General features: G+C 38.1%; 4 protein-coding genes across 8 annotated transcripts; 2 read left to right on the top strand and 2 right to left on the bottom strand.

Moving 5' to 3' along the window:
* Nucleotides 1–4,710: 4,710 nt before the first annotated feature.
* LOC128885093 (uncharacterized) lies at nt 4,711–5,260 on the bottom strand. The gene is made up of 2 exons (XM_054138863.1): nt 5,108–5,260; nt 4,711–5,049 (listed from the first exon to the last, which is right to left on the bottom strand). The coding sequence occupies exons 1-2, from the start codon at nt 5,258–5,260 to the stop codon at nt 4,711–4,713; spliced, it is 492 nt and encodes a 163-aa protein (XP_053994838.1).
* Nucleotides 5,261–5,581: 321 nt separating this feature from the next.
* LOC128884938 (GPI ethanolamine phosphate transferase 3) lies at nt 5,582–10,586 on the top strand. 4 transcript variants are annotated; one of them, XR_008459503.1, is made up of 5 exons: nt 5,586–8,648; nt 8,737–8,907; nt 8,976–9,196; nt 9,440–10,069; nt 10,445–10,586. XR_008459503.1 is itself a non-coding variant. In XM_054138642.1 (4 exons), the coding sequence occupies exons 1-4, from the start codon at nt 6,065–6,067 to the stop codon at nt 9,632–9,634; spliced, it is 3,171 nt and encodes a 1,056-aa protein (XP_053994617.1). In that variant the 5' UTR covers nt 5,586–6,064; the 3' UTR covers nt 9,635–10,235. The 4 variants fall into 4 exon arrangements, 2 of the variants coding, with proteins under 2 accessions (XP_053994618.1, XP_053994617.1); XR_008459504.1 differs by lacking the exon at nt 10,445–10,586 and adding an exon at nt 10,262–10,434; XM_054138642.1 differs by lacking the exon at nt 10,445–10,586 and having other exon boundaries at nt 9,440–10,235.
* Nucleotides 10,433–12,873, bottom strand: LOC128884940 (uncharacterized). 2 transcript variants are annotated; one of them, XM_054138646.1, is made up of 3 exons: nt 12,749–12,873; nt 10,855–12,617; nt 10,433–10,571 (listed from the first exon to the last, which is right to left on the bottom strand). In XM_054138646.1, exons 1-3 carry the CDS (start codon nt 12,858–12,860, stop codon nt 10,476–10,478), a joined length of 1,971 nt encoding a protein of 656 aa, XP_053994621.1. In that variant the 5' UTR covers nt 12,861–12,873; the 3' UTR covers nt 10,433–10,475. The 2 variants fall into 2 exon arrangements, with proteins under 2 accessions (XP_053994621.1, XP_053994622.1); XM_054138647.1 differs by having other exon boundaries at nt 10,473–10,689.
* Nucleotides 12,874–13,290: 417 nt separating this feature from the next.
* LOC128884939 (putative uncharacterized protein DDB_G0282129) lies at nt 13,291–16,563 on the top strand. The gene is made up of 11 exons (XM_054138645.1): nt 13,291–13,411; nt 13,626–13,965; nt 14,034–14,154; nt 14,243–14,629; nt 14,729–15,043; nt 15,126–15,231; nt 15,330–15,624; nt 15,703–15,827; nt 15,920–16,221; nt 16,307–16,335; nt 16,408–16,563. The coding sequence occupies exons 1-11, from the start codon at nt 13,387–13,389 to the stop codon at nt 16,556–16,558; spliced, it is 2,196 nt and encodes a 731-aa protein (XP_053994620.1). The 5' UTR covers nt 13,291–13,386; the 3' UTR covers nt 16,559–16,563.

Below are 16,563 nucleotides of genomic sequence, written 5' to 3' on the forward strand. Positions count from 1 at the left end.
ACACCCTGGAGCGGAGGGAGGAGGAATTCAGCGGGGAGGGATAGGGCAGAAACTAACGACCCCTCCACAGTTGCGCGAAATAAAACACTGTGCCACAGTGTTCCACCCCGGGGCTTCGGCCAAACGCAAAGCCGCGCTTTGGCGCGGCCACGCCCGCGCACTCACCCGATTGGCCGAGCACGCTGTTCCACCAAGTTGTTAAGAGTTTATATCTGACTGGGGTGAAAGGGGGACATACCTAACCGCGTACCCACCTACCTACTCACCCTCGATAAACTATGCGTACAGACGCCGCCGTATCAGACGCGTGTATTATCCCTATCCTGTGCTGGTGGAGGCAAAACGGACAAACACATTACTCTTTTATTTAAAAACCCGTTCCAACGTAAAACACAATGCGAGCGATGCTCAGACGTTTCTCTCTATGCTCCGCCTTTTGTTTCGGCCGGGACTGTTTTTAAACCATGCACGCCTTCTTCGTCCCCTTCGGAGAAGAATGTGTCCCTTCTTTCTTTCTTTCTTTCTTTCGTTCGTTCGTTCGTTCGTTCGTTCGTTTTGCTTTATTTTCTTTTTCGCCGGTCGCTCGCTCGGTCACGGTTGCTTGTGGTCGTCCGTCTCTCTTCTGTGTTTTTTTTTCTCCTTTTTCAGTCCATCGAGCTCGCTCACTGTAAACCACACGGGCACACCGCCATAGCGACGAGCCTTTCTTGAATCATATTCTACAATGAGGTTTCAATGGGGTGAAGCCCTATTGTCGTTCGCCAATGGCGACCGATTTTATAGTGATCTAATGTACAGATGTTATTTACCCGGCAATGAGAATGGAATAAAAGCATTCTATGTATTAAAAGCATTCTACGATTTGGATCCTGTATATCTCTGCTTGCCTACCTACTCCTGCCTGTCGACGCGTTGCGCACAATACCTACCAGCCCGTGTACCACGCTACCCTAACAATGGTACTATTACTTTTGACTTATTGTTAGCGTACTATGTGAACCAAAGTAACTATATCTCTGCGATTCGAAGGAACCGGTATTTGCATTTAAATATCATTAGTCGTAGGTACTTATCGCCGCCGGCTGTACGCGAATACTTGCCACCGAGGAATCTAATATTACGTATTATCGATGCGTCGAGTGCCGCTTTCATCACCGATGCCCACCACTTTGACAAAGCTTTTTAAAATAATAGTAATATTACTCGCGATATTCGTGATTATCAAACAAACAAATTATTAACAAAAGTAGCTTCGATTGAAAAGTGTCGATATCGTAATATTAAAATAGTTTGTGTGTTTTCGTATACGTAACGCGAGTGCAGAAAAGCCGCAGTCTATCGACCAGTCTATTACGCGAAATTCTGTAAATAAAATTGAATGGTTTTCGTCATCGCGACGAATGGCGTGTCAATCAGTCCGAGGTACTACGCGCCGCGGTTAACACTTAAAAAGGCAGTGTATATTCAGTTTCGATTTTTCTCTAATTCAGAATCATTCACTCGTCACGAGCGCAAAAGCGTTCGACTACGCTTTTCACGGAATTGCATGTTTCGACGCGTTTATCGATCATTTGTAAAACGCAATGACGATTTGAGCAACATTGAAAGTATGCGTGAAAACGGGGCATTCGACGGGATTGGTGTAGCCACACCGACACGGACCATTTTTTACTCTGGCATATCAGCCACTCAAACCGTACGTACGCGCCGATGGATAAATCAATAAACCGATAGCTATGGCAATGCACACCTGCTTTCAAAGTAGCGACCAATCCCTCCGCAGCTCTGTTTACGCGATGTGGGAGATGCAAATCTAAGAAAAATGTTCTCTACGAACTACCAACTAATTCGATTAACGACTTCAACGATCGTTATACGATATAAGTATCGTAGTTGGAAAGACTATGCAAAATTGACGATATCGGATCGTTGATGAACGAAGCACACCGTGTACCTTGTACGTTATAGAATGTACCAGTTTATACGGTAATCGATATAGTTCCAATAAAATTATTTTAAGCACCGTTCCGTACTCGACACCTCGAACTTGTATTATCCTGCCTGAAAATCTCCTCGAAGCGGCCCACTCCGCATCGTAAACTTTCGCAAGGCGTTCTCAAAAATCGAAAGAAACAGTCGATTCCTATACTTGGACTCTCCCACGATTCTTAACCTTCGAAAGTTTCTTAAAGTTTCCGATTTATCTTGCCGGTGGCAGGTACCTCGTGTAACAACGCGTACACAGGGGATCCTCCCCTTGGGCTGTTTGCACTGGGGGGAACGGAGATCGGGATCAAGATCGAGTCTGTATCGAGTTACAATGTTTGCCAACATAACGCCCGGTCGTCAATTTCGCGGAAACAGCTGATCAAATCGGCGCTGATCGGATAAGGGAGATTAGGCCACAGGTCGGTACGGTGAAAGATCGAAAGAAGAGAGAGCAGGTACGAAGCGGTTGCGCCGATGATCCCCACGATAACCGCGTGGCTGAACATTGTGCGACCTGTTTGTCGGTCAACTGGCAAACACAGGGACAAGAGAACTGACACGGAAAGCGTGTTGCTCGAGTTGCACGTGGTCGTTTGATTACGTTGCTGTTTCGACGTGTAGGAGCTAATAATCGCCGTATACTTTGACGTTTCATCGTTGGTGGGGTTTCCAATCGCACGCGCTGATACTTTATCCTTGAATTGTAAACAGGTCAAATAAAATAACGTCAAGAAATCGTAGGATAGGAGGGGAGGACGTTGAATATTCCCAATCCCGTAAGTGGTCGATTTGAAATTTGCCATCCGATTCCCAATTCGGAATCCTCCATCGTCAGTTTCGACTGACGATCTGAATCTTAAACGGATCTGAACGAAAATTTCGCGAAGACCTAGGTACCGAAAAGCGTTCGCTCGCGACAGGGATCGAGCCCCGTGCAAAGGGCAGAGGCATATATTTCGACGGATCCATACCTAACACATGTACATACGTGCCATTCACCGGTGGCACCGTCACCGTACGGATCCTGCGGCATCGTCGCGATCTACCGCGCCGGTGAAATACCGTATGACTTTTTGACGTGCTTTTAACAGATTGAATTGAAAATGGCTTCCCCGGGCTTCGATATATACATATATATATATATATATCCACGGGACCACATCCATACCCTGGAAACGACTGTACGAACGGACAGACGCGGGAGATGAGATATATAATCTTTCTCTTCTGTCTCCCTTCCTCTCCCGCTCTCTCACTTCTTCACACCTCGCCGCAATTTTTTTCTCTTCGTCCCTTTCGTCTCGTCGACCGATCCGCCTCTCTCTCTCCCACGCGTTCTGTCTCTCTCCCTCGAAACGGTCGCCGATTTTTCCTCTTTTCACCCCTTCTCCTCCTCCCGTCCTCGTTCCGTTCTTCTCCCTTCAATTTTTGCACATTCGCTGATGCGGCACATTGCAAGCCGCGCCGGCGGAAACGACGACGAAGCTAAACTGGAACGGTCACTCGAATCCACCGGGTCGTCGCAAGGGGATGGGTCGGAGGGCGTCGAGGGTGAAGGATCGCGTAAAAATAATGTCCTAGCTCATTTTTTAAAAACCCCGCAGAGAGAGAGAGAGAGAGAGAGAGAGAGAGAGAGAGAGAGAGAGAGAGGAGGAGGAGAAAGAGTCAGGGACCAGGGCTGCGAGCGAGCCCCGAGGTGGATGGGATAAAAAAAAAAAACAAAAAAAAACGTGACGGACTCAAAGATATAGGTATACGTCGATATTACGGGGCAGCGCAATAGCGCAGACCAACCGACCGATGCCAGATGAAACGGTCAAAGCTAAAAAGCTCTCTCCGCCGAAACGGGCTATATATTATCTGCAACCCTTCAAACACAGAACACGCCCGAGATCCATACATAAACCATGTGCGTGAGGCTTGTCTGTGCGCCGTTTCTCTGCTTACAAGTCCGGTGCGTAACCGCCATCGTCTTCGTCTATTTTTCAGTCGTTGTGCGTCGATTCTACGACACGTGTCGCTGCCACGCAACTATCTCTTTCCCATAGCGACGCTACTTGGAACGGTTGTCAAGTTTTTTGCTTTGTCACCGTAATATAACGTTCCTATTACGATTCTAACGCGGCGAACTTGTAAAAAGAGAAATGGAGACCGCTGGTTACAGCTACGCGTATGAACGGGACACTTGAAGAGGGTGAAATGGGCGTGACCTACGAGCCCTAGGTGAGACAGTATGGACCAATACGGTACCATTGCTCGATGTGGCAACAGTTGCAAACGCAAGCGCCGTCAGGATTGCCGCAGCGAGCTGGCGATAGGTTGGTGTGCACGGGTGTTTAATGTACGGGCGCAGACTCGGGACATCGGGAACAGTGTTCAAATGGCTACGCCTGCCTCGAGCTCGCGTTCAGATTGGTTACCAAATTAACCCACTCTCTGCCGAGAGATTTGCGTCACTTGCCTCTAACCATTCCGTCTTCTTCCCTTTCGTCTCTATTTTATTGCAACAGTCCAACGTTACGACTTGCTACTTTCACCATCCATTGTACGATACGAACAATTCCAGAAAAATAATTTACATTTCTTCCTTTTTCCTGTTTACCTTTTCTGACGCTCTATTAATCAATCAAAGAATTTGAAACTAACGGTAGTAAAAATTGTAATTCTGAAAACGTGAATTATCGTGGCTTAGGAACAACTCTGTAGCGTTGATTAACGACATTACAAGATAATATTATGGTACATATCACAAGTCGAAGACAACAAAGTTGGAGCGAGAATTTCGTTTTTCGTATCCCAATCTTCCAACTCCGACTGTTCGTGATCGAAGGTTACGGACGTTGGTTTCTCGCAACATTCTCTCAAAACGAATAACTGGGTTTCCGCGATGTGCGAGGGACTACCATAAAAGTATTTGTGTTCATTGTCGGCCTTCTCGTGTTTGTTATATGCATCCTCGATAAAATTGCCGTCTGGCGTAAAGAAGAAAATTCTTGACACGTATCTTCCATCGGGTTCGAGCTCTTGCTCTTTTAGGTAACCGTGCTTCTCCTGCTCTAACTTTATCATCAAACGTATAATTTATAAATTTTTAACTTGTATTAAACTGCTCGATTGCAATGTGAAAATCCGTCCATTTGAACGCTCGGTCAAAGTTGCTTTCCAATTTCGAGTGTTCGGTAGCAGTGAGACTATTTCCTATCATTTGATCTGCTAAGTTAACAAGACTAAAGAAACTAAAATACTTGATGCACTTCATTAAATTTTGCATGATTTCAATAATCGGAATGTGACCTAAAGGAACAAACAAAAGAATCGATCGTACGCGTCTTTCTTCGCGACTACAAACGAGATACGAACAAATTACGGACGTACGCTCTTCTAGTGTATCAATTCTACATCGATGGTCGATAATTTGCCGAAAATGATAACTTATTCTCTAACTTTCCTAAATTATCATCTGGCGATTACTTAACCTCTTCGAAGAGGTCGACACAGTCTAGAACGAGGTGGCGTCATCTAGCGGTAAACCGACAACTTTCTCTATAACCTAAAATATTTTATCATTGAATAATCCAAGGTTTTAAATAATAGTCATTGTGTCTTTGTACAACCATTCGAGGACACAGTTTCGCGAAATTTTTCATCGCCATAAAATATATTAAGAGTTATATTTATATAGTTACGCGACAAGTAAATACATTATCATACATACGAAAACCAAGTATGTTCGCAATCACGTCGTCGTGGCGATACTGTACACGCTTAAAATTTACCGCCATACAGATAAGAACGAAATTGTATTGTTGCGTTCTTACAACCTATCGCAACCTATTTAAGGTTATATTTTACACATTTTTTTGTGAAACATGAATAACTGGCCAATCATCTTGTACTCCTAACGATTCGTCCTTCCAAGATAACTATTAAACGTACAATCGAATTGCTCGTACGACAATGTGACAATGGTGAAAAACAAATTCACATTAAGAGATAGGTTAAGATTCTTTCAAAGTTCTTTTAACGTTGCATTCTTTTTAATTGACACGAGAGAATAACGTCCTAGTTGAGAAAAATGAGCAAACTATGGAACTATCTAATATTTCAAGGATGGATATCGTATTTAATGGCAGCCGGCTTGCTTATTTTCACGAGCGGCTTCCTACTTACTCGCGTTTCCAGATCGGAGCGCGCAGAATGCAAATATTGCACAAATCCTGGTGGATGCAACATCGAAGAGCTCCTTCAAGATCCCAAAGTCGCTGCAAGTACTTGTCTCGAAAGGAATACTCGCGTCGTGTTGTTAGTCGTTGACGCCTTGAAATATGATTTTGTACACTGGTATAACGATAACAGTTCTGCCTCATTGTATTACCACAATAAGCTGCCAATAATCCACGAGCTGTTGCAAAATCAACCTATGAATTCACGTTTGTATAAATTCATAGCGGATCCACCAACCACGACTATGCAAAGGTTGAAAGGTTTCACTACCGGATCTTTACCTACTTTCATTGACGTTGGATCAAATTTTGCATCCGAAAGCATAGACGAAGATAACATTATCGATCAAAATATTGCCAAAGGTATTGTTTTCATGGGCGATGATACTTGGACAAATTTATTTCCTGGCAAATTCAAACGTCAATTTCCATCGCCGTCTTTTAATGTTTGGGATCTCGATACCGTCGATAGAGACGTTCGATATCGTATATTCTTTGAAATGAAAAAGAGAGATTGGTCCCTACTCATAGCGCATGTTCTTGGAATCGATCATTGCGGACACAAACACGGCGCCAATCATCCTGAAATGACAAGAAAATTAAACGATACCAATACTCTGATAAAAGAAATCATTGAATCTTTGGAAGAAGATATGGTACTTTTTGTTGTGGGCGATCATGGAATGACGGAGAGCGGCGATCACGGCGGCGATAGTTTAAACGAAGTCGAAGCTGCCATGTTCGTTTATTCTATGCTTCCTCTTCTAAAACATGATTTAGCTCGCGATACCGTGAATCAAATCGATCTGGTTCCTACGTTGGCATCCATTCTTGGGACGCCTATACCTTTTTCCAACTTAGGATCCGTCATACTCGGTTCGCTGCCAAGTTTGACGAGAATTAGAGATTCGGAACAAGGTTTATGGTATTCGTTGCATTCGGTATGGAGAAATATTGTACAAACAAAAAAATATATAGACACGTATTCTATGGATAACTATCTGTTTTCTGAAGACCAACTCGAGAATTTAGAAAATGTATATAATCATCTATTCAAACGGATAAAGCATGTACATACCAACGAAGAATTTGAATTATTCATTCAGGATAGTAACAGCTATTTCAAACTACTTAAAGATACATGTTCCAAAGTCTGGGTTCAATTTGATTCTAGCCTAATGTCGAAAGGCCTACTTTTAATGTTTTGCACATTATTTTTCTATTACCTTTTTATTACAGGCATTCCGGAAAGCCGTATGTCGAAGATATTTCAATCGGCATTTTTACAATGTTCCGTGTTAGCAAATTTAATTACCGCACTGGTAATCTTTTTCTTATTCTTCTTCGATATTTTAGAGGAACTAAAAAATACCACGTTCTTTGCTACCGGTGCGGTGTCCATAATATTATTAGTAGTATTAATCGCTAAGAATTGGGATGTAATTTCGATGAGATGGTACGATTATCGTAAGATTAGGAAATTGATTTACATTGCTAGAGTGATACTCCTTTTAACGGTATGCAGTCTTTTCTCTAACAGTTACATTGTCGAGGAAGATAATGTACTATCCTTTCTACTTGTTACTCTTGTTTGGTTACTTACATTTAATATAAGAAAAGAAAATTCTAACGAAATTTCGGATAGGAAAGCAAAGCCATTCTTTAAATCGCCAACAAAGTCAAATTTAAAGGCAATTATAATTGTCATCGGTTTAATAGCATGCATTTCTATAAGACTGTCTCATTATTTTTGGCGTTGTCGAGAGGAGCAGGAACAACGCGTGTGTTCTCTCTTTGTAACTGGAAAAGCAGGTTCTATAACAACAAACAATATAGAACGTGTTTTACTTGCCATCACCTTGATTGTACTTGCATTATACATTACGATAGTAAGACTGTGGTTACAAAATTGTGGGAATCTTACCGGTTTTTCTCCTGGTGTTCTGGTAGGACAATATTGTCCTGTTGTAATTGGTGTTTGCATGGGTTGTTATTGGGTCCTTCAGCGGTTACCTAAATTTGTCAAAATAAAATTCGCATTGTCTTGGCAAGTAAGTACATTGCCCAACATAGTGTATGCGTTGTGTGTGTTTGCAATTTTTGTTCTTTACTACCGTCCGCTCAGTATATTTCTACTGCCAAAGAAGAAAGAATCGATTAATATATACGATGACGAGAATATTGTACCCCGATTATTTGAGAAAATAAAGGAGTCGATTTATCGTAAGAAAATAGACACAGATGAAACACCAGTTGTTTACGGCTTGGGCACTGCTTATAGTGCTGCATTTATCTCGTTGAGCGTATTTCTTATGCTGTTATATTCTTTATTATTAGGGGATATTTTATCGCCTAGTACTTTCTTGATGTTTATATCTTGTGCCTCTGTTTTGGGCGTATCTGCGATAGAACGATACAAGAATGCTAACAGTATATGTAAGTATCTTTAATAAGTGATTAATACACGGATAATTTGTAATCTGTATCGTATAATGTACTTTCAATACTATTATTTCCAAAACAGCAGAGCTTGTAGAAGTATCTACGCCTGCCTTGATATGTTGGTTTTTGATAGCCGAATATTTCTTTTATGGAACCGGGCATCAACCAACTTTTCCTACCATTCATTGGGATGCTGCTTTTGTAGGCACAGGTGGACATTTCTATGGAAGCTTCCTACCAGCAATCCTAATAGGTATGCGTGATTATAATTATATTAATGTTACATTAATGTATCCGATGTATAACTTCTCTTAACGACAGGGATAAACACGTTTGGATCGCACATTATATTAGGTGCAACGTTACCATTATTGGTGATCGTACCATTTACTTTGTACCTTGTATTTCCAAAGTTAGTTAAAGTAAAATTTTTGGAAAACGACATGAAAAGAGGAGAACTACTTCTGTTTGAACAAGACTCTGTATTTCATACTGCAATTTTCTCGGTCGCAGGAAAGTATACACTTCTTCACGGAATTAGAGTAAGTTATTATCATTTTTAATATTTCAAAGTAATTAGTTACATATTTTGAAAAGTATAAAATCGTAAACGCTAAAAATACTATCAAGGAGATACTAGAAAGAATACCATTAAGATGCAGTGTTTTCCAAAGCTTTTCTTTTTTAATGGAGTACCATCTAAAAAGTTTGGAAATCGCTGATTTAAAGTGTAAAATTAATTAGAATTAAAATATTTTTCTTTTCAAACTTGATATACGTTATAGACTTTCGGCAGCATGCTTGCCGCGACGATTCACTGTCGGCATTTAATGGTTTGGAAGATCTTCGCGCCAAAGTTAATATTCGAAGGCTTGGGACTGTTAGTAACGTTAAGCAGCGTCCTAGCGTCCTTTTATATGGTGTTCAGAATCGATCAACAAATGGAACATCTTATATCCAGAGTGACGAAAGGCAGATGATAGTGATCACTTTCGATGGTGTATAATACAGTTAACTAGTAAAGTACCAATGTTTTCAAACGTAACTTTAATATAAGAATGTGTGCGGTGGCTCGTTACTCGTAACATTAGAAACGTGTTTTTATCGAAGAACAAACAAATAGATATTCAACGTCAACAATCACCGATACTGCCAATGTTTCCAGAATTTTATATGACTTTATATAAGAGACAGTTAAACGTATTTACTACAGAAGTTACGCCGAAGATCTTAGTACGCGAGTATGAAACATTGTTTTCCTTTGGTTCGTTAAAGACCAAGCTATAATATTAATTCTGGTGCTTCCTAACACACTAACGCTACCCTGCGTGCAATGCATTGCTGATTACAGAGGAACAAAGCAACGCACTTGATGCAGGATTGCGTCCATGTGCGCTGGTATCTGCTTGACCGATGTACGTATTAGTTTTACCGTTTAATATTCGTTATCGTTAAGTAAATTCGGATAAATAAATGTCGTAGCGTGCGTTACCTTTTCATTTGTCGCATATGAAACTGTATTATAGTATGTATTATAAGTCTAATAGAAAATCTAATAAATCTAGTCTTATATATATCTTATATATATATATATATATATCTTTCAGGTATCTTTCTTCTTATGCACTAAAAAATAGTAAAATTCGTAAAGTTCGTGCCTTTCGTTGACACATGGTTTTGTGTTGTCCATGTATTTTGCAAAACACTTTATTGAACGAAATTATCAAGCGTACACTTTATGTATTGTATGCGAATGTGATCATTTTAAAGGCAAAAGTTTGTAATTACAGGTGATGGAAATATTCCTGCTGAATCGGTAGCCTAATGATGATTGTGATGCCTATGTCCTTGATGGTTGTTTCTCAGGTACTCCATCCAGTCCGCCCATTTGTTACTATCCTCGTAATCGCTGTTATCCTGTGACAAACGAACATGTTCGCGGTATTCATGGTATATAAATCGCACATACCTAGTTTTTGTAATAATTATTTTGAAAGCCTGGCACTTGCATATTAGGCAATACCGGCATTTGTATCTGAAAACAAATGAAGCTATCATGTTGCATAAGACCCCTTGTTGTCTTCATTTGTTCTATCATATTTGTACCAAATATTAAGTTTATCTTTAAATGTGTAAGCTATAATTTTCGTGTTTTGCGATATTTTTCATTAATATCATTCTTTTGTATCTAAAAACTTACAAATAATTTAATTCCTCCGCCTTGCTGGCCAGGTGTAGAACCTCCTCCTGCCTGTACGGACTCTACGGAACCAGGCGGCAAACTCTGATATCCCTGATGCATTTGCATTTGAACTCCACGCGGTTCTTGCTTTGGACTGGAGTTACTTTCTTCCTTTATTAATAGCTCGGTGTCACTGTCAATTTGTCGTTTTTCCGCAGCATCCGCATCACCAGGATAAGATACCCAAAACGATCCTGGAGCCTTTTCCATCGTTCGAGTCATCTTCGGTCCAAATTTACCAGAACCCGATCCATAGGAAGCTGGCATTTCGTAATCGAATGTGCCCAACTTACTCTTGATAGCATCTAGAAAACTCATATCGATGGGTATATTACTAGTAGTGGAAAGAATATCGTTATTCATCGATGGATAATTAGCACCCATTGCTCCTGTGAAAACATTAGCAGACGCCATTTTAGCGTTCACTGCACTTTGAACTGCCAGAGTAATATTTTTCTGCAAATCCGACAACATATCGAATACTTGGCTCAGAATAGCCATTTTTTGTTGGAAAGGGAGCATTCCATCGACAGGGGATTTTGGCCACATACCCGGTCCAAAGGGTTTGAAAGACTTCTTTGGTGACATTGGTGATGTAGCTTTTTGATACGCAACTAAATCGTTCATTGTTGTCACCATATTACTCTTCAAACCGCCCAACTCAGACAGTATGCTACTAACAATTGTATCTTTAGCAGCGTTAATTGATGATAGATCATCAATGGATCTTACAATTTTTGCTTCTGTAGCGTCCTCGTCAGATTCGATAGATCTCGCAAAGTCACTCTTCGTACTTGGACTTTCCTTCGCGAGCATGGTTTTGTTCAACTTTAAAGTCTCAAATAATTTATCCAAAAAATTTTCTACCTTTTCATCGTACTCGATCGGGCTTGGAATCATTGACGATGGAAACCAAAAATCAGGTGGTACAATGGTGCTTTTCGTTGTTGAGACTTCCGTTGATGTTGACAGTGGTGTACTAGTAGCAAGGTTTTTAAACAAGGTATCCAAGAAAGCAGATTTCTTTGCAATGAACATGGATGGATCCACCATTGGTCCAAACGGTGAAAACATCCCTGGCATGTATTGTTTAGGTGCAGTAGCACCACCAAATCTTTTTAGAAATAGACTAGCCTCATCCTCTGACTCTTCAGAAATTGGAGCAAGAGTAGGGTAAGGAGGTGGTGGTCCCAAACTCTTTGTTTCTGGCTTACCACCATCCATGATCGATCGAAGCTTTGTTATGGATGATTCATCTGTACTTCTCCTTTTACGAGAAAGACCACCTTTCATAGTATAGTCAGGTACAGTATTCAACTCGGAAAATGGTGATAGAGGACCAAACTTAGGACTCATAGAACCAAAAGGCTTTGAACTGAAGGGTCCAAAGATTCCACGTTTGTATGAAGCGCTACCATCTTCTTTATTACTTGTACCTACACTGTTTACTGACTGTATTTCATCAGCAGCATTGTACAAAGGTAATCCACTTGCAACGTATGGCATAAATGGTCTGAAACCCATCGGATATGGGTACGGGTATGGGGATGAATATGGCCCAAATGGCCCCACACCTCCAAATAAATTGGATAATAAATCTGTCTTCTTCGAAATCATAATTTTGGGATCAACAAATTTTGGAAACAGCGGCGATTTTGGTATATATGGCACTGTTATGGTGTTCATTCCTGATAATGGTGGTACAATAGCTCTTGAGTAAACTAAAAGTAAATTTTGTATATAATAAATATATACATATATTATATACATTTACATTATTTCCTCGTATATTTATTACAGAGAGAAAAAAAAATCATACAAAATATTTAAAAAATTATATATTTTATATTACCAGGTTTGGAAGCAAACTTTGCCCATGGTGCTCCGGGGGGGATTTTACCAACTGCACTAGTTGTTAAAACTATTAAACACGTAAAAAATGTGAGACCTTTTGAAAGAAACATCTTGCACCAAGTTATCGGTCTGCATTCTGTTCTTGCTTTTATAGCAATGGCCAGACAATAATACTTGCAAATCTTTTAAGACTATTGGTGTAGGGCTCATCCTCTCATTTAAATAATCCATCGTATACAGAAGGTGCACTTGTGTTTTATAATTAGCCAATATGCTTTCATTGTATTGCTTAGGAAAGCAATTTCCTTCTCATTCTGCCAATTGTACCTTAACATTACAATGGCTTAATTCAAACATTATTATCCATATTAAATGTATGTATTTGAACTTTTTTCGTTATTCATATTTTCATTGGTGGAAAAATCATTGCATTATTTCTTATCTTCTGAATATGAAAGCGGAACGATTTCATGATCCACCTTGTAATCCGATTGCAATCGACTTGCAAACGAACCTGCGAGAAACGCGTTATTCGTTTGTCGATAATAATACACTGTAGCAGCTGTTTTCATTATTTGGCAATTACCAATTAATTGTATTTGCAAACATACGTTCGTGCTTATCGTTCATATCTAAATGGAAATAAGGAAGTCTAATGACAGTAAGTAACAATATATTTAAAATACGTTATTGAAAATTACAATACTACTTTATTATTTTAATAACTATCCACGACAAAAGTAATACACATAAAATTTACTCAACATTTTCTTTAATGAAATCAATCAATCTACTGAATATCTTTTATTCAAATTTATTCTGAATTTGTATAGATTAAAAAAATAAAGTCATTTCTTATAACTTTGCTATTTTAGTTGCTATGGAAAATAAGGACATCATGACAAATGCTACTTCTGTATTTGGAAACTTCCCATTACCAAGGACTGTTTTACGACAATGTTCAAAGAGCACAAATATTATTCATGCGATAAATAGATTATTCAGTATGTATCATCCCAATGATGGTATAGCTGCATACGAACATGTGTTAAAAACTCTTCTTGTTTTATCTGAGAATTTCGATAATAACACTCAGCAACAGATCATTTCTATGGTACCATTGCCAAATTATGCTTCAAACGAAGCAATTAGAGATATAATGTATAAAATTACTGGTTTAATTAGAACAGCTGATAGCATGACCACATGCCAAAAGTACGAGTTTTATTAAATTCTTCCTTTATACATTATTAAGGCGTAACAACATTTTTATATTTTTAAAGAATTACTGTCGTTCCTGAATACAAGCATGGTGCAGAAGTTTCAACTGAGAAACCGAAGATTCATTTAAATCAGAATGTTTTGATTGATGCATCTTCTCAAAATGTTGAACTAGATGAAAATGTAAAAGTTCATTCACACCACGATTCGACATTTCTATCAATATATTAATTTAATTTTAATATCTAAACTGTCATTTTCATTTGTACAGTTCGTACCTTCGGTACCGGAAGTATTTCGAGGTTTTCCTCCTAATGAAATTTCTATGATTCATAGTCACATAAGGAATGTGAATTATGTGTACGATACATTAGATTCCAATATTCCATGCATAGAACCATGTATCAATCTTAGACAAAATTTTGCATTGCAAACTAACAAACAAGAAGAATCACCAAAATATCAGCCAAACTTACAATTTAAATGGATTCATACACCTCATCCTATATATAAAAATAATACTTACCAAGTTACTACACCCACTTGTCAAAAAAGTTGCCTCAAGTCAATGGACAATAAATGTATTCAATTACCCATTAATAAGGTCAATAATTATAAGCATTGGAATGTAGCTAACATGTCACATATCCCACACCAGGTTTGCAAAAATTAATTGTTAATATTTGAGTAGTATTAACAATCATTGGTTATTTTAGTTTGATGTTCTTCGAACTGAAATATGAAAATGATATTACAGGAAAGTACATGTTGCAAAAAGAAATTATGTAAAACTGGAATAATTTCAAATAAACAAAATAAAACTGAAATTTCAAATTTGGAAGTAATAAATATTGGTACATCCTTTTCAAACTCAGGAATAAACTGTTGCGAAGTTTCACAAGATTTTAAAAAGTACAACTGTAATCTAAACGAAAATAAAATTACCAATATGGAAACACAGAAATGTTTTAAGTTAGCATTGGAACCTGAACAACAAGCAATTCAAGAAGATATATACAAAATGGATGTTGTATGTTGGAATGAAAAAATTAATAAAACAATGAATAATCAGGTAAAAAAGAAACAATATTTATATTTATACTAATTCTTTTGATAATTTGCTGTATATCTATACTCTTTTAATAATATTTTAGTTGTCGACGGAAAATAATTTTACAATGGACACTTTTACAGTAGATAAGAGACTTAAAACTAGTTTGCAAAATTTGTTAAAACGTGCAGAAGAAGAAACTTTGATTGGTAATGAAATTGAATTTATATTTGTATAATTATATTTATGTAATTTGTTGATTGTTACTTTTTTTTTAATATAATGTTAAATATAATATTTCCAATAGTCCCTCAAACAAATTCACTGCAAACAGTTTCTGCTGCATCCAAACTTTGGAAATTTGTAACTCTGAAAGACCTAGAAAATAAAAATCTATTAGATTCTTCGATAAGCGGTAACACTAATAATTCAAATGATACTAATGCATCAAACGATATAAAGAAATTAAATGGAAAAAAAGCGTCAGGATTGTCAAATATATATCCAAAACCAGCTCAATTGCAAATGCTTCAGAAGAGTTTAAATATTACGCAAACAGTGGGATGTGAGAGAAAGGACAATACGGAAAATTTACCATACAAGTACCACCAAAGTTATCGCATAAATTTAATATATATTCAATGATTAACAATTTACTTAAAACAATTATTTACTTTCAGATCTCCAGCGAAGCAAACAGAACGAAATAATGTGAATATTTTACAACAAACTGCATCTGTTACAGAATTAGCTACATTTAAGAAACGTTACTACGATACGCTACTGAATATTCAACAAGCTAAAGGTTTACGAGGACTTATATAATTTTTTAAAATTTTCGTTGGAATATGATGTTGCGTATATATGTATATATATATATATATATTTTTTTTATAGTGGCAGTGGCAAATTCCTTGGCAATATCATCTGTGGAAAATTCCACTAAATACGATCCGTATTATTCAAATCGCTCGTATCATCATCATCATCATCAGCAGCAGCAGCAGCAGCAGCAGCAACAGCAGCAGCAGCAGCAGCAGTTGTTGCAACAACATGAACAATTAACTGTAAATCCACAATTTGCAGTGCATACTATGGCTCAATCAAAATTATCAAACATACATAACACTCCGTACACCTGGGTGAGATATAATGATTGGAGACATCCAACAATGAGACAATTAAAATACCCACAACAAGTGAGATGCTGAATATTACCCGAATATATAAATATTCCTAACTATTTCTTTCATTATTTTAATCGCGCTCTCTCTCTTTCTTTAGTCCCTGTTTCACCATTCAAGGAACAAAGAGTAAGTTTTTTAGGTGTATTTTTTTTTGACGATGTTGTATATTTTATTATTCTTTTATCCTTTTGTCAAAAGGAATTCTATACTACATTATGTAAAAACAGTGGATATTCAGTGTTTCGCGCAAGATAAAAGTAAGGAAATGAAGCAATGTGTACAACGTAAAAAACTAGAGGATATAGTTGGAAAATTGAAAGAGATAGAAAACATTAATATAAACGATTAAAGGAT

This window comes from Hylaeus volcanicus, chromosome 2 (assembly GCF_026283585.1).
Source record: "Hylaeus volcanicus isolate JK05 chromosome 2, UHH_iyHylVolc1.0_haploid, whole genome shotgun sequence".
Lineage (NCBI taxonomy): Eukaryota > Metazoa > Arthropoda > Insecta > Hymenoptera > Colletidae > Hylaeus > Hylaeus volcanicus.

What these genes read in the sequence shown, in the direction of transcription:
- LOC128884939 (XM_054138645.1), top strand. Translation starts at nt 13,387, where the DNA reads ATGGAAATAAGGAAGTCTAATGACA. An exon ending in ACGGAAAATTTACCATACAA is followed by an intron (nt 15,625 to 15,702) that starts GTACCACCAAAG and finishes ATTTACTTTCAG; the next exon opens with ATCTCCAGCGAAGCAAACAG. An exon ending in CACCATTCAAGGAACAAAGA is followed by an intron (nt 16,336 to 16,407) that starts GTAAGTTTTTTA and finishes TTTTGTCAAAAG; the next exon opens with GAATTCTATACTACATTATG.
- LOC128884940 (XM_054138646.1), bottom strand. Translation starts at nt 12,860, where the DNA reads ATGTTTCTTTCAAAAGGTCTCACATTTTTTACGTGTTTAATAGTTTTA. An exon ending in AAAGTTTGCTTCCAAACCTG is followed by an intron (nt 12,618 to 12,748) that starts GTAATATAAAAT and finishes ATTTACTTTTAG; the next exon opens with TTTACTCAAGAGCTATTGTA. An exon ending in GCGGAGGAATTAAATTATTT is followed by an intron (nt 10,572 to 10,854) that starts GTAAGTTTTTAG and finishes CGTTTGTCACAG; the next exon opens with GATAACAGCGATTACGAGGA.
- LOC128884938 (XM_054138642.1), top strand. Translation starts at nt 6,065, where the DNA reads ATGAGCAAACTATGGAACTATCTAATATTTCAAGGATGGATATCGTAT. An exon ending in CAAGAATGCTAACAGTATAT is followed by an intron (nt 8,649 to 8,736) that starts GTAAGTATCTTT and finishes TTTCCAAAACAG; the next exon opens with CAGAGCTTGTAGAAGTATCT. An exon ending in CCTACCAGCAATCCTAATAG is followed by an intron (nt 8,908 to 8,975) that starts GTATGCGTGATT and finishes TCTTAACGACAG; the next exon opens with GGATAAACACGTTTGGATCG.
- LOC128885093 (XM_054138863.1), bottom strand. Translation starts at nt 5,260, where the DNA reads ATGCAAAATTTAATGAAGTGCATCAAGTATTTTAGTTTCTTTAGTCTT. An exon ending in AATGGACGGATTTTCACATT is followed by an intron (nt 5,050 to 5,107) that starts GCAATCGAGCAG and finishes TTGATGATAAAG; the next exon opens with TTAGAGCAGGAGAAGCACGG.